The 24,129-nt window shown below is 49.1% G+C and overlaps 1 protein-coding gene across 2 annotated transcripts in view; it reads right to left on the reverse strand.

Annotated features, from left to right (window-relative positions):
* The window catches only part of LOC146864113 (complement component C9-like), a 296,668-nt gene that overhangs the window by 60,823 nt on the left and 211,716 nt on the right, over positions 1 to 24,129 (reverse strand). For both annotated transcript variants that reach the window (XM_085631143.1, XM_085631145.1), the window contains exon 9: positions 23,732 to 23,910. In XM_085631143.1, coding sequence (XP_085487269.1) covers positions 23,732 to 23,910 — 179 coding nt within the window. The remainder of the gene's footprint in view (positions 1 to 23,731; positions 23,911 to 24,129) is intronic.

Raw genomic sequence — 24,129 nt, forward strand, 5'->3', positions numbered from 1 at the left:
TGTGCCCCCGAAACTGGTTTGAGCCGGGCTATGCACAGTGAGCACCGGGGTGCCACTGGCAATCACCTTCCTTTCAGCCCTGCCTACCTGGGATACACAAACCCTGTCTGGGATGGTGCTAACACCGCCCTCGACAGGAAACCCTTTGTCCAAGCTCCCCTCGCTAGAAGGTCTCCCAGCAGCAGGAGGTCAGACTTGTGTCTGGTGGCAGCATTCATTTTGTGATGCTGAGGCTTGAGTCAACTTTAACCGGGGTTCAAGGTTACTTCCATGTCGTGCCCCTCTAAAAGGATGGAATGCTAACCCCGTCGCCAGAACTGGCGAGGGGTTCGTATTCCGATTCGTATGACACCTTACTCGACATGTGTAGGTGATGCGATGCCAAAGTTAGCAAATAACCGCGAGGATTATAATGCATTTAAAAGTAGTTGGCCCGCGTCACCATGGAACGGCTATTAGGACTTGGTTCCGCAAGCCGTCGACGGGCTCAGCTCGCGCCAGAGCACCGTCCCACATGATTCCCTGCACTCTGCCTTCAGGATTGATAAGGCCTGCCATAGGAGTGACTGATAGGAATCCATGTGTCCATTTTAGGGTTAGGTGTAGGAATACTACACCTACAGCAACGGGTGATTATACCACATTGCCCCAGCTGTCGTGCAGCCAGTTGTGTCAGATTTGGGCGGCCATTCCAGGGGTGGCATAATACATGCTGCAGCCCCTGGTAGGCCCTGGGTCCACCGATGCCCTAGATACCTGTGGTATGCTGAGACAGGGACTGACAAGGCGGCCCAGTTCCAATTGGTGGATGCACCTAATGTACATGTGTTTAATTTCGAGAGAGAACAGCTAGGCTGTGGGTCTGATTGGCAGGCCCACAGCCGGGGAAAGTCATAAACCAATGAAGCAAAAACAAAAAATCTGGGTGATCATAGGATTGCAGACCCTACTCTCCTACATGACCCCCCCCAAACTTTGGGACAATAAGCTAACCTTGACCAGGTGAGTCTTCTTGCTCTAAGTGGAAATACCTGGAGAGCCCATCTGCATTGCCATGATCAGTGCCAGGTCTATGCTCCACTGTGAAGTCCATCCCCTGTAGGGAAATGGACCACCTAAGTAGTTTGGGGTTTTCACCCTTCATTTGATTTAGCCACAAGAGGGGCTTATGGTCGGTCTGAATCTTGAAGTGAGTGCCAAACAAGTATGGCCTCAACTTCTTCAGGGCCCAAACCACAGCAAAGGCCTCCCTCTCAATAGCTGACCAATTCTTCTCTCTGGGGGTCAGCCTCCTGCTAATAAAAGCTATGGGCTGGTCATGACCATCAAAATTCAGTTGAGATAGAACAGCTCCCACACCCAGCTCCGAAGCGTCTGTTTGGACAATGAATGGTCTGGAGTAGTCTGGACTCTTTAGGATAGGTGCTGTGCACATGGCCTGCTTTAGGTCATCGAATGCCTTCTGACAGCTTGCTGTCCACTGAACTTTTTTTGGCATCTTTTTACTTGTCAGGTCGTTTAGCGGGGTCACAATGGATCCATAATTTCTGACAAACTTCCGGTAATAACCAGTCAGGCCCAAGAAAGCTCGAACCTGAGTCTGGGTGGTTGGAGGAGCCCAGTCCTGGATGGCCTGTATTTTGCTCTCCAATGGTTGAACCTGGCCTCCACCTACAAGGTGGCCCAGGTATACAACCTGTGTCTGCCCTATCTGGCACTTAGTGGCCTTGATAGTGAGGCCTGCCTTTTGCAGGGCCTCTAACACTTTCCTCAGGTGGACCAGGTGATCCTCCCAGGTGGAGCTAAAGACAGCGATATCGTCCAGATACGCCGCGCAGAAGTCGTCCAACCCAGTGAGAACTCGATTCACCAGCCTTTGGAAGGTGGCAGGTGCATTTTTCAAACCAAAGGGCATTACCACGAACTGATAGTGCCCACCCGGGGTAGAAAATGCTGTTTTGGGCTTGGCCTCCTCAGCTAACCTGATTTGCCAATACCCAGCTGTCAGGTCAAACGTACTTAAGTAGCTGGCCGAAGCCAACCGGTCGATAAGTTCGTCTGCTCTTGGTATTGGGTGGGCGTCAGTCTTAGTGACTGCATTGAGACCTCTGTAGTCCACGCAAAACCTCATCTCTTTCTTACCGCCCTGGGTGTGAGGTTTCGGCACGAGAACTACGGGACTAGCCCAGGGGCTGTCCGAGGGTTCAATGACTCCCAGCTCCAACATTTTCTGCACCTCCGTCTTGATGCAGTCTCTGACATGATCAGGTTGCCGATAGATTTTACTCTTTACGGGCAGACTGTCCCCAGTGTCGACCTCATGGGTACACCAATTGGTCTGACTGGGCGTCAGAGAGAACATATGTCGAAAGGATTGAAGAACCTGTTTACAATCCTTTTGTTGATGTCCAGAGAGGCTGCCACAAAAGACAACACCATCTACTGACCCATCGTCAGGGTTCTGAGAGAGCAGGTCCGGGAGAGGGTCACTCTCCTCCTCCTGTCCCTCGTCTGTGGCCATGAGCAAGCCCATGCCCTCCCTGTCGACATATGCCTTGAGCCTGTTTACATGGAGCACCCTGTGGGGGCTCCGGGGAGTTCCCAGGTCTACCAAGTAGGTGACCTCTCCCTTTTGCTCAATGATCGTGTGGGGCCCAGACCATTTGTCTTTGAGTGCTGCTGGGGCCACTGGCTCCAGCACCCACACCTTCTGTCCAGGCTGGTACACAGTCAGGACAGCCTTTTGGTCGTGCCAAGCTTTCTGTAATTCTTGGCTCGCCTCAAGGTTTTTAGACGCCTTTTCCATGTACTCCGCCATCCGCGAGCAGAGACCGAGTACATAGTCCACAATGTTCGATGCCGGCTTTCTGAGAGGTCTCTCCCATCCTTCCTTTACCAAACAAAGGGGTCCCCTTACAGGATGTCCGAACAGAAGCTCAAAAGGGCTGTAGCCAACCCCCTTCTGCGGGACCTCTCTGTAGGCGAACAAGAGGCAGGGTATCAGGACATCCCATCTCCGCCGAAGCTTTTCAGGTAGTCCGTGAATCATCCCTTTTAGGGTCCTGTTGAATCTCTCAACAAGCCCATTGCATTGTGGGTGATAGGGTGTGGTGAACTTGTAGTTGACACCACACTCCTTCCACATTGCAGTCAGATATCCCGACATGAAGTATGCACCTCTGTCTGAGACGACCTCCTTAGGGAAGCCCACTCTGGAGAACACTCCAAGTAGGGCCCGTGCTCCACAGGTGCTGTAGTGGTCCTAAGTGGAATAGCTTCAGGATACCTAGTGGCGTGGTCCACCACCACCAGTATAAACTTGTGCCCTGATGCTGTCTGGGGTTCCATTGGTCCGACAATGTCGATCTCCACCCGTTCAAAGGGTACCCCCACCACCGGTAGTGGTATGAGGGGGGCCTTTGTCGTGCCACCTGACTTACCGCTGGCTTGGCAAGTGACACAGGAGCGGCAAAACTCCTTCGTATCTTCGGACATGTGGGGCCAGTGAAAGTGTGGAACAATTCTGTCCCAAGTCTTATTCTGGCCTAAGTGACCTGCAAGGGGAATCTCGTGGGCCAAGGTAAGAAGGAAACCTCTCAGAGACAAGGGGATGACCAGCCTCCTGGTCGCACCAGGTTTGGAGTCCATCGTCCCAGTACACTTTGTGGGTACCTGTGGCGTTCCCTGCAGCCTCAGCAGCAGCCTGCTGTCTGAGGGGTTCAAGGGAGGGGCAGTCTAACTGTGCCTTCCCCAGGTCTTCCCTGGAGGGTCCCCCTGAGCCCAGAAACTCAACCTGACCAGGTTCAAGCTCTTTCGGCTCAGTTTCCCTCAGTTCTTTAAGGTCAGCCTCCTCAGAGACTTGATCCACGACCTGGGGCAAGGGGGAAGGCGAAGCCTTACCCTTACTGCTCCTCTTCTTGGAAGGTGTCTGGTCCGTTCTTCCAGGATCCAGCACCTGTTCAGTGGGGCACCTTTTGGCCTGTGACCTGGTCACAGCAAGGACATGTGCTGGCAAGCCTAACATTTCCATGTGAGTCCTCTGCTCCACTTCTGACCATTGTGACGTTTCCAAATCATTGCCCAACAGACATTCTACGGGGAGGTCTGAACTAACCACAACCTTTTTCGGGCCACTTACCCCTCCCCAGGAGAAATCAACAACTGCCATACTGTGATTGGTAGTGACGTTGCTGGCATTGGTCACTAGGTAACTGGTACCTAGCATGATCTGTCCAGGGTCCACAAAGTTAGGCGTCACCATGGTGACACTGGCACAAGTGTCCCTGTAGGCCTGAGCCACTTTTCCATTAATCAAAGGTGTCTGTCTGTATTTGCCCAAAGTATTGGGACTGGCATCAGGGGACATATCCATATCCCCTGTACAGACAAGGACGGCCTGAGTGAGTGTGCCGACTAAGTCGTCACTCCCCTCGGTTCCCAAGGTTAACCCAACTAATGCCTTGGGAGGCGCACTACCACTGCTGAAGGTACTAGGGGGTGCAGGTGCCTTAGGGGCTGCAGTGGCAGGAGTTTGCCCTCCTTTCTTGGTGCACTCACTAAACCAGTGAGTCTTACTTTTACAGTATTGGCACCACCTTTTTGACTGGCCTTCTTGAGTCTTCTTCTTCTGTGAAGCCTGACCCCCACCCTCTTTGGTTTGTTGGGGACCTGTCGAAGACTTCTGGTCATTTTGTTCGTTTTTGTTACTACCTTTCTGGTCTGCTTTCTTCTGACCACCCTGGTTCTGGTTCTGCTTGACCCTTGTTCTGACCCATCTGTCTGCCTTCTTTCCCAATTCTTGGGGAGAGGTCAGATCCGAGTCGACAAGGTGCTGATGCAACAATTGGTTCTGACAGTTGTTTAAAATCTGTTCTCGCATGATAAGATTGTACAATCCTGTGTAATCAGTAACCTTGCTACCCAGCAACCAGCCTTCCAAAGCCTTAGTGGCACAATCGACAAAGTCAGTCCAATCCTGAGACTGAATCTTCTGGGTGTCCCGGAACAGCACCCGGTACTGTTCCGTGGTTAAGCCGAACCCATCAATCAGTGTGTTCTTCAGGACTTGGTAGTTGTTAGCATCCTCAGCTCTAGTAGTGAGGAGCATGTCTCTTCCTTTACCTTCAAAGGAAAGCCACAGTATAGCTGCCCACTGACTTGGGGGGACGCACTGGACAGTGCAGGCCCTCTCCAAGGCAGTTATCCACTTGTGGATGTCGTCCCCTTGTTTAAAGGGGGGCACTATTTTACTCAGGTGTCTAGTGTCTATACCCCTGTCTTTCTCTCTATTGAGAATGCTGCCACCAGTGGGATCTAACCCACTTAATTTCTGCTCTCGGGCCAGGGCAAGTCTTTCTTTGGCGAGGGCAAGTTCTTCCCGCTCGATCCTCAGATTGACTTCCCTCATCTTCGCTTCATGCTCCCTTCTCTGAGGCGACGTCATTCCTCTCTGAGAAGATGCCTGAGAGACATGTGTGTGAACCGATCTGCCAGAGCCTCTGGAGAGAGACCTAGCTCGTCCGTTCCCAAGGTTAGGCCTGCTTGAGCGTGGGCCCGGGGGTCCCCCAGTTCCATTCTCATGCCTGCTTAAGTTGGTCCTTGTAAGCCTGCCGACTACCACTGGACCTTTGTCTGCCTCGTCCCCTGATAACTCCTCCTCGTCCTCCTCCTCTGTGTGGAGGTCGAGGTCTGGGTCATTGAGGGTTCCCTCTAAGGGAGGCATGTTCCCATCAGCACTGGGGGGACCTGTGTTAGAGGACCTCCTAGCATCGTACGCCTCTAAGAGACCTATCAGAATTGCGATGGTAGGGTTAGAACCCTGGTTTAGCTTCCTGGAGGCGCACAGTTGTCGCATCTCCTTGAAGCTAAGATCTGCATATCGTGACACGACCTGTGGAGGGTCACCGACCACTAAGGGAGTCTGCGAAGACTCTCCGTGGACCGACATGCTTTTCTAGTGAGGTGTAAGTGATGCACCTACCTACACTATGTGTTTACCTACTGATCCCTTGCTAAGAGTTGTAGTCAGGGTGTGCTAAGCCCTGTTACACTACAACAGCCGGTTCAGTAGAACTCGGAGTATTCTAAGTTAAGTTATATGTACCTGGGTACTTATGTGATCTTTCACTGCGATATTCTTAGGATACGTGTGTGGTAAAACAACAGCAAGCTCAAATCCCAACCGCTGCTCACCAATGTGAGAAGTTGGCCTGATATGTAGTGCTCACTGTTCTAGTGATCACTGTGTATCATTCCAAACAACCCCTATTGATGATTGGTTGTAAGTCAACCTTATAGACCAGCTATCCTAGTAGCGTGGATACGAGCAGTCTTAGGCTAAACTCTAGAGGGCGTGTTAAGCCAGCTGTTTACCATCACATATACCCCTTGAACACCAAGTGAAAGGGCACCACACAAGTTGTTATGAAAATAAAGGATATTTATTTATAACAAGACTACCCTGGCTCGTTATGAGTCAGGGAGCTAAGCACAATACAAAACTCTTAGGAAAATACTTCTGGTTGCACAATTTACACAATGCCCGAGGGCACGAAACCTCCCCCCAGAGCAACCGGCCAGTTCAGGGCGGTCTTGCCGGGACACGGAAGGAATACAGCGGCGGCCATTTTGGGTAGGGCTAGATAGTATATAAATAGACGGCTATGACTCCGCGCAGCGGACGCGCTCAGCGGGCACGCCGCATTCACGCCGGAGTCAAGCCAGAGTCCAGCCCGTCTGCGCCCGCCCGCGCACAGGCCGGGCACAGGGCCAGGGACCCTGTGAAAAATGTCATACCCAGGTGCTATGATAGACAAGATCTGCTTGCCTTACAAACAAAGCCCTGCTGTGGCTCAAATAAACTCGATCCCTCATACTGGGCAGGCCCAGTGAGCTGCCAGGCCTGTCGCCACACTTTTCTGTGGTCCCAAGTTTCGGCCTTCTCAACACCCCAGGATAGCTTTAAAGCAGCCCTAATAAATGCCAGATCTGTACCGAAGCATGCCCAGCATATCCAGGACTTATTGATAGATGACAATTTAGATTGTCTCTTCATTACGGAGACATGGCTTAAACCCTGGTGCACCCCTGATGTGGTTCACACCCTGCCTCCTGGATATGAAATACAAAGAGTAGATAGAGAGAATGAACAATGCGGGGGAGGAGTGGCCATTATATATAGGGACTCCCTCAGCTGCTCGACGATACCACTGCAAGAGCTAACAGATGCAGAAGGGATGGGTTTCATAATTAAAATTAATGATAACTTCTCCTTCTCGGGGGCTTTGATCTATCGCCCACCAGGACCCTGTGCTGGCTTCCTGGGTAACATCGGAGAGGTGCTCAGCCCATTGATACTTAGATATTCTAATTTCACTCTGATGGGTGACATAAACATCCAACTAGAGTCCACAACCGATGCACCTGCTGCCTCCTATCGGGAAACCATGGAGGTTTTGGGCCTCACTATTCGAGACACCCTAGCCACCCATGAGGCAGGGCATACAATAGACTGCATTGCCACTAACCTAGACACTTTGACAACTAACCCCCTTAGACCCCAAATTTGGACTGACCATATGCTGATTCCTTTTATGCTTCCCCTTATGTCCTACCGAGAAAACGATCATAAAAAGGAACACAGCAAGGTCACAAGGGATGAATGGAAAACGATACTGTCCCACCCAGAACTTATAACTATAGCCAGGAACTGTAGACCCCAGCTGGTAGTACCTGTAAATCCCATCAGTTTCAGAACATGGATGAATGATCTGAAAGGTACAGTTGGGCAGGGAAAAAACAGAACGAGGCAGGGTAGAAAGAAAACATCTGCACCCTGGTTCGATCGAGATCTCAAAGATAAACAAGGGGAGCTTAGAAGAGCTGAACGAAGCTGGCGGAAATACTACTCTAGCCTAGAACATAGCAAATACAAAAGGATAAAAAATGACTATCATGCGCTAATTAAACAGGCTAAAAAAAGGTACTTCTCGTTGGCAATAGAAACAGCCAGCAGCAAACAAAAGGAAATATTTAAAATTGTAAACGGCTTTAATAAGCCTAAATGTTTAGCGCAGGATATCCCGCCCTCGCAGGCACTCTGTGACAAGATCGCAGATTTCTTTGAGGGAAAAGTACAGGGGCTGACGAAGGACTTCGATGTCCCTATATTAGAGCCAAGAACAGAGGATGATATAGTGAGGCAAGGAGCCACGCAGTTGACAACTTTCCTTCCAGTTAGCCTGGAGGATACCAAAAGAGGAATTCTGGCAACAAAATCCGGATCCCCCTTCGATCCATGCCCAGTTAGACTTTTACACCTCATTGTGGACATTGCCAATCCAATAATAAATGCCATTGTCAACACCTCACTGTCCACAGCCAAAGTCCCCCCAGAGTGGAAACTGGCAGCGGTGAAACCACTGCAAAAAAAACAACTCCCTGACCCCACCACATTGTCGAACCTACGACCCATCTCACTACTTCCGGCTCTGTGCAAAGTCACAGAGTCAATTGTAAATAAACAACTTACTCGTTTCTTGGAAGATAGTGATGTATGGCACCCTAACCAGGCAGGTTTCAGGGCCCAACATTCCACCGAATCGGCCCTCCTGTTCACTACAGAAACTATCCGCTCAGCCCTAGACCAAGGCAAGAAGGCCGTCCTGATTTTATTAGACCTATCGGCGGCCTTCGACACGGTCTCACATGCCATCCTATTAGACCGGTTAATAACATCTGGTGTCACAGGGACAGTGCTTGAGTGGATAAGAAACTTTTTAAGTGACAGGAGGCAAGTGGTGACCCTGGGGGAATTCTGCTCCAGTGAAAAAGTGCTGTTGACGGGAGTTCCGCAGGGTTCGAGCCTGAGCCCGACCCTGTTTAATGTTTATACTGCACCCCTGATAAAACTGATATCGTCATTTGGCATAGACGCTATAGCCTATGCCGATGACACACAACTTATCCTGGTAATGGATAAGGATAACCAAGCCTGGGAGGATAAGCTCAAAGGTTGCCTAACGGCCACCTTTGAATGGATGCGCCTAAATCACCTGAAATGCAACACAGGTAAAACAGAGATCATGCCTATAGGCCCAAAAAATGAGTTCACCCCACGATTATGGTGGCCAGAAAAAGCTGAAATACCACCTCATACAACCAACTCGGCCCGTAATCTGGGGGTGCATTTTGACTCTGACCTGTCTTTTAGACAACAAGCAGCTAGAGTGGCAGGCATGTGCTTTGGGGTAATAAAGGGACTGAGAAAGTTCTTTGATCTTTTGCCCCTTGAAGCAAGGAAAACAGTTACGGTTGCACTTGTAACATCGCGCATCGATTACTGCAACAGCCTCTATGCTGGTACAAATAAAGTTGTCACACACAAACTTCAGATGGTGCAACATGCAGCAGCGAGGCTGGTTCTAAAATGGCCGAAAAGATCATCTGCAACCAAAGCCCTCAAGGCATTACATTGGCTGCCCATTACAAAAAGGGTTTTGTTTAAAGTACTGTTAATTACTTTTAGAGCTGTTCACAACCTAGGCCCGTCCTATCTGAGGAAAAAATTCAGCAGATACTGTCCAACCAGAGCACTGCGTTCTTCAACGGCCAACCTGCTTACCGTCCCGAGTTTCAGACTCAAAACTCGAGGGGGCAAATCCCTGGCGGTACTGGGAGCAAAAGCATGGAATACTCTTCCCCCCCAGTTGAGATTACTGGATAAAGAAATAGACTTCCGTAAACATCTAAAAACCTGTATCTTTAATCTCCAAGATATAACTGCCAGAAGCCTAGTGTAATTCGGGTTCTCGGTCAAGTAAGCATAGGGACTACCTAACATCTGGTGGTCCTTTCTGGGCGCCTAGATGCTCCTTGGAGCGATTGCCGCGCGATATAAATTGGCACTTACATTACATTACATTACATTACACTGCAAGTGGAAGGGGAGAGGTTAGAAAGTCTAAAGTTACTGATTCCGGAGTGATCCGATTAGTGGGACTAAACGAAAAAGGAACTGGACACTTGTAAAGCAAACCTGCGATGGAGCACCGAAATGCTCGAGTTACCTAGCCCAGAGGCTGCGGCTGTGGAAGGTTCGGCAAGATGTCGGAAGTCCTCGTTGTAGTCTCAGGAGCCTGAAAGAAGAGTTGCTGGCAGGCGACCAGTGTCGATGTTCAGCGAGATCCAAACCTGGATCGGTGATGAAGGAAACCTGAAAGCAGAGGGGACTCAGTTCTCAACCGCTAGCCAGCGATCGTGTGGGCACCAGGGGGGTACCGGCTGAAGTCACCTCGACCAGGTGAGTGGATGACGTCGGACTCGGCTGTTCCTCGGACCAGGAGGCGCGGCGGTGACCAGGATGGAGGGCGAGCTGTCCCACGCAGGTGTCTGCTGTCGATGATGCTGGGCCCAGGAATGGGGCAGCGGATCTTGGCAGTGGCAAGCCCACGCGGTGGAGTCAAGATGGCGTCTGGAGTGGACCAGGAGGGTCCGTGGTACTCCTCTGTTGAAGGGGAGCAAGAGCCAGTCTGGAGCAACCAGACTAGTGATGAAACAAACGTGGTGCGTCGTGAAGAGGGCCACAAGCCGGTCGGCAAGTGGTCGAACAACGCGGTGAACAGCAAGGAGCGGAAGGGCCCCCACGCAGATCTCGGGGATGCTGGGGAGGCAGACTTCGGTGCTGGAGCTGCTCAGGGTTAGGGCTTCTCAAACCCTAGGTGCACTCACTCGAGGGTCCCTCGGTGGGCGTGCTTAGATAAGCGTCGTGCAGGTTCTGAAGATGGCCGGTCCCGCAGGTCTCGTCACACCTACGACTCTCAGCTGGGCTGATGAGGGAGGTAAAAGGTCAGAGATGGCAGGGAACTCGGGTCTCGTCGAGCTGGGCAGTCTTGATCCGTAGGAGAGACTTACAGCAAACCGCAAGCGCTTAGGTGGTGCCTGCTGGTGCAGGGTGGCTACTCCTTAGCCACAAGGGAGAGTCTTCAGAAATAGTCAAGAGTTCCTTTCGTGGAAAGTAGTTCAAGATTCAGAATTATCCAATTTGGGAAGGGGACTCGCTCCTACCTTTATTCTAAGAAAAAGGGGCTGGCCCGTGACTAGGTTCTACCTATGGGTGGAGCCAGGAGGGGGGTGGTTACACCCCTATCCTTTGTCCGGCTTCGCCCCAGCTCAGGGGCTGGTGTGCCCCCGAAACTGGTTTGAGCCGGGCTATGCACAGTGAGCACCGGGGTGCCACTGGCAATCACCTTCCTTTCAGCCCTGCCTACCTGGGATACACAAACCCTGTCTGGGATGGTGCTAACACCGCCCTCAACAGGAAACCCTTTGTCCAAGCTCCCCTCGCTGGAAGGTCTCCCAGCAGCAGGAGGTCAGACTTGTGTCTGGTGGCAGCATCCATTTTGTGATGCTGAGGCTTGAGTCAACTTTAACCGGGGTTCAAGGTTACTTCCATGTCGTGCCCCTCTAAAAGGGGGGAATGCTAACCCCGTCGCCAGAACTGGCGAGGGGTTCGTATTCCGATTCGTATGACACCTTACTCGACATGTGTAGGTGATGCGATGCCAAAGTTAGCAAATAACCGCGAGGATTATAATGCATTTAAAAGTAGTTGGCCCGCGTCACCATGGAACGGCTACTAGGACTTGGTTCCGCAAGCCGTCGACGGGCTCAGCTCGCGCCAGAGCACCGTCCCACATGATTCCCTGCACTCTGCCTTCAGGATTGATAAGGCCTGCCATAGGAGTGACTGATAGGAATCCATGTGTCCATTTTAGGGTTAGGTGTAGGAATACTACACCTACAGCAACGGGTGATTACACCACGTTGCCCCAGCTGTCGTGCAGCCAGTTGTGTCAGATTTGGGCGGCCATTCCAGGGGTGGCATAATACATGCTGCAGCCCCTGGTAGGCCCTGGGTCCACCGATGCCCTGGATACCTGTGGTATGCTGAGACAGGGACTGACAAGGCGGCCCAGTTCCAATTGGTGGATGCCCCTAATGTACATGTGTTTAATTTCGAGAGAGAACAGCTAGGCTGTGGGTCTGATTGGCAGGCCCACAGCCGGGGAAAGTCATAAACCAATGAAGCAAAAGCAAAAAATCTGGGTGATCATAGGATTGCAGACCCTACTCTCCTACACCCCCTTGTTCCAAGACCGCTTTCGACCTGAGCCCCTGTTTAGGAGCCCTCGGACTTGTCCGCAAGTCCCCCTGTGCAGCCTGTTTTTGGTGGCCCCACTTCACCGAAGCACGCCGCTACCAGCCTCACAGTACCTTGCTCTTGGTTGAACCCAGGCGGTTCCCAAAGAACTGCTGGTAGTACTTAGGGCCTTGGCCCACTACAACTCCCAACCCTGAAACTGACTGTACCTACCTTTATGCATTTTTGACTTTTCATCCCATAGGATTGCATTGTGCGTAAAAATGGACTGGTTTGAACATTTTAATTACCTGCGAATATTACTATAGAAAACAGTACTTTTTAAAAAGAAATTATACGTTTATTTTTAGAATTTTACAACAGGAAACAAAAGATTACATAAAAGAGCTCAGCAGAGCGTAGAAGACACGGTGAATTGAAATAAATGCGGCATTAGTTTCACACAGGTACATACACAATATGCAGAATATTAGATGGAGTGTAAATTTGGTACAGCGTGTGGGCGTATTCACTACCCTTCATAAGACCAGGTAAAGCAGTTGGTAGTTAAACAAAGCATAATACACCAGGCCAGTTACAGAAAGGTATAGAGGACTTCTATATCTCAACAAAGTATGTTAACATCACCAATTCAGGAGTATAATGCATAGCACATATTCCACTAGGTTCATTATAACAATAAAGCACATGTGAAGAAGTACATCGACATGAGCGACCGATATATTACACTTCTCTGAAATGTGACTATTCATATCACGTCAATACCTCCAGGACAGCCATCTGGGATCCCGTCGGGTGCGTGAGGAGATAGCCTTGCTGAGGACCCATATATCTTTCGGCTTAGAAGCACGGGGCAACGTTTCGGCATGCAGGGTCAATTGTTCTTGGCAGATTACTAGGTCTTTAAGCCATTCCTTGAACTTTGGGGCCTGACCCCTTCCCCATCTACAGGCAGCTCTACATTTAGCTAGCAGCAGTGTAATTGCGAGATATCTGCGAAATGACTTGGGAATAAGTTTAGTATAGCCCATCAATGCTAATAAAGGTGTGTGCTCTAATATGAGGAGTAGCATCTGTTCTAGAGCATCGAATACCTGAGTCCAGTAGTCATTCACCCGTGGGCATTCCCATGACAGATGCAGGAAATCAGCCCCAGGGCTACCGCATCTCTCACAGTTGTCTGTAGACTTCAATTTAAAGCGAAGCATTTTGACAGAGGCATAATACAAGCGATGCAGACATTTATAGTGTATAACGCGTAGCCTATTACTAGTGGATATTTGTTCTGTTTGTGAACAACGGTATGTCCATTGATCATCCGTTATGTCACACCCCAGTTACAAAAAGACCACTTTGCCCGAGCAGAGCTGAGAGGGTATGCCTGCTGATTGCGTATGGTATGTTATAGTGGGGAGACCAGATGCCCCGGCGATGCAGTGCAGAGCAATATGTGTAAGGGAGCCAAGGTAGGGGGTTCCTGAGGGAACGGTGGGGTGATAGATCGCATTCCTTGTCGGAGGCTGCCATACAAAAAGATATCCAATTAAGATGGTTGCATCTCGTTAAAAAAGAGCTCGGACGAGCAAACATTCCCATTTTGATAAAGATCCCCCCATGTGGCAATTTTGGAGCGTTCACAGGGTTTGAGGAACAATGTTTCTTGGAGCAATGGTATGCGGGAATGATAGGAGAGTGGAAGGAGCGGCGAGTATATCATTGGGCCTTGAAGGAGAGTCAAGATGCGATGCCAAGTGTCTACTGTGCATGTGATCGTGGTAGGTGCAATGTCACGTGTGCAGGGGTGTGTGCCTAACATGCCATCTAGAGGGATGGGATCTGCTAACCAGTGCTCTGCTGCAATCTGTGGCATGTACCGAAGGGGGTGAAACAAATATGCGGCATAGTGGGCTTGCGTGCAATTATAATACAACTTGAAATCCGGAACATCAAAGCCTCCTTGCGCATACGGTTGTGTGAGCACTCTCCATTGCAGACGTGGTTGTTTGCCCCCCAGAGCAGCTGTATAATTTCTGACCGGAGGGTCTGAATGAAATGTTGACCAGGATAATATGGAATATTTAGGAATAGATATAATATTTGTGGGAGAACCACCATCTTGATCAGTGCAGCTCGCCCCACCAGAGACAATGGCAGCAAAATCCACCGGGTAACGTGATCTGTGGTACAATCTATGGCGGTTCCATAATTTAAGCGCAGTAATTCCTCCCTATCCCTAGATATGACAACCCTGAGATAGCTCAGGTCAGCATTGCACCATTCTAATGGGTAGTCCAGGGGAAATAGAGTGGCTGCTGTCGTTAGGGAAAATATTTGTGACTTTCCCCAATTTATATGAACCCCAAACAGTTTGCCAAAAATTATGAACTTTCTCAAGATTCTCTTGTGGATCTCTCACATATCATCCGCATATAAAGATATGTTGCACCGCAGTGCCTTATCTTGGTGATGCGGCTGTAGTTTACATGCCGATGGTTCGATTGCAAGTGCAAAAAGCAGTATCTCCCCAGGCCAGAGATCTCCAGTACATAATTGGAAAAGCGCGGGCGACGTATGGTTTCAGCTAGGGCCTTCCCGGGTCTCTCACCTTCACCATACCGCCTAGCCATCCAATATCTCCCTTTAAATTTTGTTTCTCGTCGGCAGTTGAGATATATTCCGACAGTTTTCCCAAAATGTATGCTGAATGTCGCTACCTCCACCCATATTCAATTGCGTCTCCAAGGCCTTAAGCTCTTTTTTTTATTTTATTTTTTATTTTTTTTATTTTATTGAAATTTCCAAAAATGACATACAATCAAAGTCTCAGCATATGCAGCGTACATGTAGCCATATCGTAGACAGTAATACAATATCATAAATCACAGGACACCTGTAATATGTGACAGTAATCAATGCAGACAAATACATTCTACCAGAGGTCAATGAGGAGGCATATGGAAGAGTAAAGGACAAGGTTATGGGATCACCAAAAGTACCAAAATATGCGGAATATCAGGGGGAGATCCAGCACAGGGCACCAGGGGTGCTGAGAGAGAGAGGGCGTAGCCCACAGGGTCAGCACAAGTAAGGTCCTCAGCACGCAGCAATGTGAGAAAGTCCGAGGGAAAGTGTGAGTAGGTCTCAAGTCCTGTCCTCCGCAGTAACCGGGTGCTCTAGCAAGTATGTCTGTAGGATAGGATAGGATAAGATTGTTATTTATAAAGCGCATACGTATGCCGGAGCGTCTTGGCGCTGGTAGAGAGAGAGGGAAATATATTGTCATCATCAGCGGGTCTCATTAAAGAGCCATGTTTTTAACTGTTTCCTGAAAGCCTGATGATTCCCTAATATTTTCATAGAGTAGGGAAGCTTGTTCCAAAGACTAGCGGCACGGAAAGAGAAAGCTCTCCCTCCCCATCTGACCTTGCGTACCCGATTTATCTTAATGAGGCCTTGTGTGGTAGACCTTAAGACCCGGCTGGGCACATAAGGAGTGAAAAGCTTCTGAACATCCCTGGCTCCACCTCCAAAAATAGCCTTGTGCACTAAACATATAGCCTTAAATTCTGTACGTTGCTGGATTGGGAGCCAGTGCAGTGCTCTGATGCCCCTAGAGATAGATTGGTCTGTGGGTACTGCAATCTGGAGTCTGGCAGCAGCATTTTGCAGAGTCTGTAGTGGGCCCCAAATGTCGCGGGGACGTGAGGAGTGAGGGAGTAATTCAGCATATGTACAAAGTTGGTTCTGCCTGAGAATCAGGCCCCCCAGTCAGTCCTTAAACTTAGGTGCTCGGCCCGGCCCCATCGGCAAGCCACTCGTCGCTTGCCCAGCACTAGGCAATTGGACACAAATTTCTGATGTGTGGCAGGGATATGTGCAGTGTACCCAAGAAGAGTTATAAGTGGCGACTGGGAGATGTCATAGAGTCGAGGGCCGTGAGGACTTGTCTCCAAAAGGTAAGTACCTCAGGACATTCCCAGGCAAGGTGTAGAAAGTCTGCATGCTCCGCCTTGCATCTATCGCATCTGTGCGTGTCCCGTAACCCAAACTTGTGGAACCTAGCTGGAGTGTGATAACTTCGGTGTAACAATTGATAATGAATAATACGAAGTCTGCTATTGGAGGAGATATGCTCCGTCTGTGTGCAGCAAAAAGACCACTGCTCATCAGTGAGTTCTTGACCAAGTTCCGCTGCCCACTTGGCCTGGTCTGTGCATGGGGGGTAGACAGCATCCGCGTACAAAGTATGATAGAGTGTAGACACTAAGTGTGAGGCAGAAGTCGTGTGCAGTGTCTGGTGTAGTGGGCCCAACTACAGAGGGGTATGTGGGATAACTCGATTGGATGCCGTGACGAAGGCGGGGATATAAAAAAGTCTCCATGGTAGAAGGCAGAGGGTCATGACATAGTTGCTGAAGGGTGCGAAACTTACCACCTATATATAGGTCTCCCCAGCAGCGGATGTTTCACGCACGCGCAACTTCCCTAAAAATCCCTTCTTGTAATAGAGACACCTCTGGATGATAAGTGAGTGGTAGAAGTGGGGAATATAGGCAAGACTCAGGCGTGCGACCCAAAATGCGGGACCAGGCCTTAATCGTACAATCAATGAAGTGGGGCACCGTCCACGTGGCTCAATTCTAGAGAGGAGGATGCCTTCCAGTGGGCATGGCTCTGCGAGCCAATTTTCAGTGGCGATGTGTGGAGTATAGCGGGGTGGGTTAAACCAAAACTGAGCGAAATGAGCCTGAGCGCTGAGATAGTACAATTCAAAGTTCGGCACGTCAAAGCCTCCATGCGCATAAGGCCGCACAAGTGTGTCCCATTGGATACGTGGCTGTTTTCCACCCCACACTAACCTAATCAGTTCCGATCTAAGGGTAGCGAAAAAATGTTGTCCGGGGTCATATGGAATATTAAGGAATAAGTATAAAAATTTGGGGAGTAAGACCATTTTGATAAGGGAGATACGACCAGCTATGGTGAGAAGGAGTGTTATCCAACGATTAATGCAGCCTGTGACATGTTCCATTGTAACCCCGTAATTGTGTCGCATCAGCTCCTCTCTGTCTGCCATAATCCGGATCCCCAAATATCTAACATTGTCCTCACACCACACAATGGGTAGTCAGGCTCGAAAGGAGTGGCAGAGCTGGTCAGCGGGAATATTTGGGATTTGGACTAGTTGATATGGATACCTGATTGGCCGCCAAATTTAACAAATTCACGTAATATTGGGTTCAGATTCTGGCGGGGGTCTTTGATGTAAAGGGTGACATCATCCACATATAAGGAAATTAGAACCGGACGAAGGAGACAGCTTAGGCCAGTGGTCCATTACCAAGGCGAAGAGGATAGGGGAAAGTGGACAGCCCTGTCGGGTGCCGCGAGAAAGAGGGATTTGAGGGTACAGTATGACCGTTAATCAAACCTTTCGCCGTTGGTGAAGTGTAGAGGAGTCTGATCCATAATAAAAAACTCGGAGGGAGTCCCATGTTTTACAGTGAACAGGTAGTCCAACTCCACTGAATCAAACACCTTAGAGGCATCTAGGAATACAGCTACCAGCGCAAGTTTAGGATCTACCGCTTCTAAGATGGAGAACAGTGTCCTGAGATTGTGTGATGTCGCCCTACCGGGAATAAACCCTGCTTGATCCGGGAGGACCAATTTATCCATCAGGAGGCTGAGGCGATTCGCTATTAGTTTAGCAAGAATGTTTGCATCTGTGTTTATAAGAGAAAGGGGTCTGTATGACTCACAGCGGTCTGTGGGTTTACCAGGTTTTAATAGTGACGTGATTAGTGCCTCTCTCATTGAGGCGGGCAGGATTTTGCCTCCCAGGCTTCAAGAAAGACCTCTTTTAGTACGGGGAGAAATTGATCAATGTAGGTCTTGTAAAACTCTATGGCAAGGCCATCGGATCCTGGCGCTTTCCCCGACTTCATCTGCATGATTGCCTCCCTCAGCTCATCATCTTCAAATGGTGCAGCCAGGAATTTGCGCTGCGTGTCGCCTAGCCATCCAAGAGCTATGTCTCCTAAATGGGGAGAAAAGTCGGGAGGAGAGATGCGTTGTGAACTATAGAGATCCGCATAGTATGAGGCAAAAATATATAGAATATCGAGACTATCCCTATGGTGTAGCCCCGCCATTTTTTTCAACACGTAGTTGGAGAAGCGCGGTTGCTTAATAGTGCTTGCCAATGCACGGCCAGGTCTTTCGCCTTCCCCATAACGCCGAGCAACAAAGTATTTGCCTCTGAATTTCACTTCACGGTCTGCAGTAGTAGTATAGTCCGTGAGTTTCTCACGAAGTGCGGCTTGCTGGGCGCCTAAGTTAGCAGACCACATGTCAGCTTCCAGTTGTTTCATTTCAGTCTCTAAACGGCGCAAGCTTCGTCGGATGTCGCGGAGTACCTCATAAATTTTGGATATACCTATGCTGCGGACAGTGACCTTAAAGGCCTCCCACAGCGTGCCCACCCAAGGCCTTAAGCGCTGCTTCCAACTTTCGAAGTGTGCCCTGTATGTCCTGGAGTACTCCAGAACTCTTAGAAATACAAAATTCCCGGACCGTCACTTTGAAAGCTTCCCAAATTGTTGCTACGCTATCGACAGAGCCTCTGTTTCTTTGGAAGAAGTCTTGGATTTCATCTCCTAATTCACTGTGAAATACCATGTCTAGTAACGTTAAGGGTTGTAACCTCCAATTGCTGCGTGGTTTGTTGTACCCGGGTGGGGCAAGTGTAAGTTTAACTAGGGAGTGATCAGAACATGTTCTGGCCAGATGTGTAGTATTTTGTACTAAGGGACCCAACCCCCGAGACAGTAGGTAATAATCTAACCATGCCCAGGAGGCTGCTTGTGTTGTAAAGTGGGTGCCTTTCCGCGTGAAAGGGTGTAGATGACGCCAGGGGACGAGGAGACCTATGTCCGTCATGATTCCCTTTAAGATCTGACAGGATCTGGTGTAATGACGTGCTGTGGGGTTAGATCTGTCCTCCGCTGGGTTAAGGACTACATTAAAATCTCATTCCCAGATTATGTGGGTAGAGCCTATTTCTACAATCTTCCCCCACAGACCAGTGAAAAACTCAGGGGTATCAACATTCGAGCCATAACAGCTTACCAGGGTGACAGTCGGTGCCCAGTCGCCCCCATGCAATGGAGTATCTCCCATTCTGATCTAGTAGCATACCAGCCAAGGCAAAGGGAGTCTGCATCTTAATAAGTATGGCCGTGCCCCTGGCACAGGAAGAGTATGATGAGAATATCCAATGGTCTACCCACTTATTGGCAAATGCAATGGGATGCAGTGGATTAAGATGTGTCTCCTGGAGTAATGCGATATGTATCTGGTGCCTATCTAAAGAAGCCAGGAGCTGACGACATTTCTGTGGGTCCCCCAGCCTTCGCACATTCCAGGTGATAATGTGTACTGTCTGGTGAGTCGACAAATCAGACATTAGTGCCTTTGGTGTGTGATAAATGGCAGTGCGCCCTCTGTGACCTGTGTGACGTAAGAAATGCAACATCATACATCTGCCTGTCTAGCTGCAGTAAATAGATAACAATGAACAATGAAACCAACTCCCATCCTCCCCCCACCCACTGTAGCATCCCAATCATGCCAGACTGTACCTCCCCACCCCCTCCCTGCCCCTAAGTGTCCATAACCAAGCAGCGTTGAACAACGTGATAAACAGTGGTAGGGTAATGCCCTCGTGGGGGAATCTTCTAGGGGCATGCACATTCAAACCTTGTCCTCATAGACCCAGCAAGATGATGTCAGCTACCTCCGAGAGGGCAAGGATACCCGGCACGCATGATCATAGTCACCCTGTATGTCTGTCCTTCAGGCCGAAGGGAATAGAGTTCGACCGTGGCCGGTGTAGAATTCAGTTCCCCTGAGTCCTCATGTAACCTTAATACCCTGCGCCATAAGGGTACGATGCTTCTTCTTCAACTTTCAGTGGATTACTCAGTACTTGATGAATGCAATCCGGATGAGGCGTCTGGTGCATTGGGAGTTGGATTCGAGCGTTTCAAATGTTTCAGGAACTCTTCCACTTGCTGAGGTTTAGTGTAAAACATTTGTTTGCCTTGATGCGTGATTCTTAGACGGGCTGGGTATAACAGCACACAGTCAATTTGGTCTTGTCTCAGCTTCTGCTTAACAGGAAGAAACTTGCGTCTGTCTTCCTGTACAGTGGCCGTGAAGTCAGGGTATATGGTGAATGAATTCCCTTCAAAGCTGAGCTGTCGCTTTTCCCGGGCTACTTTCAAGTTAACATCTCTATCCCTATAATTCAGGAGTCTTGCGATGATGGGTCTGGGAGTACTCCCTGGTGGAGGCCTGGGTCCCAATGAGCTGTGCGCCCTTTCAACTATAAAATGTGAAGAGAGGGCCTCAGCTCCAATTGTAGCCAGCAGCATTTTCTCGACATAGTCTTCCATGTTGCCGGTATTTGTGCTCTCTGGAATGCCAAGGACGCGAATATTATTGCGCCTACTTTAATATCTTCATTTTTTGCGGCTATGATTTTTAGTAGTTTGTCCATTTGCGCCACATTGGCTTGTATGTGAGCCGTCGCATCCTCAGCGTCTGAAATCCTGCGCTCCGTTTCCTTAATACGTTCATCGTGGGTGCGCATTTATGAACTATGGCATCCATGCGTGAGGTCATGGCATCCATTTTAGCCGCAATTGTGGTGAGCCCCTGTCTAACTTCCAGCATAATAGCCTTCATATTGTCACCATTAGAGGGGAGTTCCTGCACAGCGGGTAGCTCAGTGTTTATCCTGTTGTGTGCGTGTATTTTTCTTTGCATTGAATATTAGCCGCGTCTGCTTCATGACTGTTTTCCCCATATTTACACTGTTCCAGTGTGGCTCAGTAGTTCTTGCAGCAAACCTTCAGGCTTACACACACAAAAAGCCTGAGGCACCAATCCCAATCACATCTGCTAACAGCAGGGCCAGCAATTGTCAGTCAAAGTTATTGAATGCGCAAGCACTTCTTCCCCAACAGGAACTCTGGCCGTTTAGCTTCAGGCGCACGTTAGGCTGGTGCGGCAATCAGCAAGACAGGTCAGCTCTCTGCCAAGTGCTCCAGTCAGGAAGGAATACCACCTATGAAGAAGTCTCTAGGCAGCCAATGTACATCCATCTACAGCAAAGCCATTGATTGTCAGCAAGAGTTATTTAATGCGCCACCACTTCTCCCCAGCAGGCGCTCCAGCCATTCAGCTTCAGGCACACGTTAGGCTGCAGCGGCACTCCGCAATACATTTCAATGCTTCCCCAAGGAGGGAGTATCTAGGCAGTTATATCACCCCAGCCAGGTGCCTAAAAGGTACCTAAAGGGTGTCCCAGAGGTGTTGCACTGGAGACCAACTGGAGATCAATATTGCAGCAACATTTGCGCGAGCTCCAAAATCATGACGCACACCACTGCTGCATCCCGCTGAAACCAACAGTCGCTACCTCGTCGTCTCACGCCCAAGATCGGGCTTGGCGCGCAGTGAGCAAAAAGCACACAATGGGGTTGTGCAGGTGTTGGCCCCTGCCACAGCGGAGTATTCTAGTAGCGATGAGCGCTGAAGCGACAGTTATCTATGGCCTGTGCCTGCGTGAACTGCTTGCAGCAATCTTTGGTATGATGCACCAACGAGCAATACCGCCCCACTTGGCGCACTGCCTCACCTCATGCCGCCTGTGGCCGACCTGCCACCCGGGCAGTCAACAATCAAGTGCGTCCCAACTTCAACAAAAGGGAACACACACGGGAACGTCCAAGTCCCATCCACCATGCGCTGGCATGAAGGCAATTTCTTTATTTGGGTTGCGCCAGGACCACTGGACGCGCACTCACCTCTCAGCAGCGGGCGCCCCCACCAGCCGGCCTCTGGCACTGCCCAGCTGCCCCGTGGTCAGCACGGCTGTCGCGTAGCGCACCTAGCCCAGTGGCAGTACCGCGTAGGTCAGGCCTCAGCCCTCGCGGCGGGAGCTTAATGCATCGTGGCCGAGCAGCCTCTTTCACTCCATGAGTTCCTGGACCTCTGAACAACAAAGCGCCGCGTTTCTGGTTTCTTAGAAGACAACAGGGCAGGATAATTGACAGGATTTATACGCCGAGTACATCAGTGCGGCCATCTTGCCAGTGCACCACATAGCGCCCATAGAAAACAGTACTTACCTTTGAATGAAGTTCTTGGTTCTAAAAACATATATAAAAGAAGTGTTATTTTTCTAACTTGGTCTCGGATTTATTCTTTGAGTGTGTGCCTCATTTATTGCCTCTCTGAGTATAACAATGGTTAGCACGACCCTTTGATTAGCCTAACTGCCTGCCGGCAGTACCACAAAAGAGAGCGTTAGTATTATCTACTTTTGCCTCTGTAAACCAATTGGGGACCCACTGGGCTTTCTGCACAGTGTACTTCGTTGTAGTACACTATATTAGAGCCAGCTTCCTACAACATGGATCTGCAAAACCAAGAATTTTATGAAGGAAAACTGAGGACTATAAGGTGGATGCTACATCTCTGCAGGATGTCTGGTGGAAGATAACAAAAATGGAGCGAGTAATGTCATTTATTGTCTTGAATGTGTAAAACACCCATCTACTGGAGTTGTGATGTTTACCTATCCTGCACACTGAATATCCCTGAATATCTGATCCATGGGAAGGCTAATGTCCAGTTTGTGTGTTTCATAAAGGTAGACAGTGAATGAGAGATTTCTGAATCACATTCTTTGTGCTTCTCCAAGAGTTCATTGGACATGGATTGAGGTGAATGTATCTGAGCAGATTATTTTAGATCTGCTTAGTGGATGTTTCTCTAGGAGCACAGCTTCCTTACCCTCAAGTTCTCAAACTGGGATGCAGGTCCTATGCATTTTTAATGTCTAGTTTCCATGGAATGAAACAACCATATATTTTCTCAAGCCTAGGAGCTTTCATCTAAGAGATCAGATAAGGAGAAGCTGGGTCTTCCCACCATAAACCGCAAGTAGATTGGGGATTACAGAGTGAACAACAAGTGTTTTGTTTTCTAAGCTGCTGAAACTCCTTGGAATAGGCAGTTGTGGCATGTCTTTCAAAGTTCCTCGAAGCACCATAAAAGAATTTTCTCCTGAACTGGAAGAAGCCTTTTAAAGCCTTGTTCTGAGATCCAGTTACTCAGGATGAATTTGCAAAATGTTGATGGTTATATTGTGATTAGTAGGTGTCCTAAAACAATTTGCCTGTATTTAAAGAGTCTCCACTCGCACTATCCCTTTGGTACAAGGTGTATCCTGTTCTGAGAGAGTCTGTGGTGGAGCAAAGATGCATTGTACAATAATGCAAGCATGGCATATGGACTCCTCTAACATTTGCTGAGCACTAAAACACTCATAATGAGTTGCTGCACCGCTGATAACTATGCGTCCGGAGAGAGTTTCGACTGGTAGTGCAAATATCCCTGCAAGATTTAAAAACAAAATGGTGAACACTCTCATGACCAGTAAAACCTACCCAAATGTTAAGCTCACCTCCTGGTAAACAGGACTGCCATCCCCCTTACCTTCAGTTTTATCACCACAGGGGCATCTACCAGGGAAGATGCCCAGGCTACATAGTCATCAACATCAATTGTGCTGTGGTCAGAAGCCAGTTTTTCATTCAATTTGGCATTGAAACCAATGGTTCCTCCCTTAATAAATGGTATGATTTTTTTAATAACTCCAGAACTTCCTGGATCAACTGAAAAAAGAAGTATACCAATTGGTTAGTCATTTTTATAGTACATTTCCCTGAAAACTGTTAGATGTATGTCCTTAAGGGTGCTAATGGTATTTGCTTTATGTGGGTGATTAATAGGTATGTTCCAGTAGCCTGGTGCAAGGAATTTAGCATTGAGACCATGGCAGAGAGGACCCTATCTTGATGTTAGTTGTCACATTAAGCTTGCTGCACCTAAAC

This window comes from Triturus cristatus, chromosome 2_1, assembly GCF_964204655.1.
Source record: "Triturus cristatus chromosome 2_1, aTriCri1.1, whole genome shotgun sequence".
Lineage (NCBI taxonomy): Eukaryota > Metazoa > Chordata > Amphibia > Caudata > Salamandridae > Triturus > Triturus cristatus.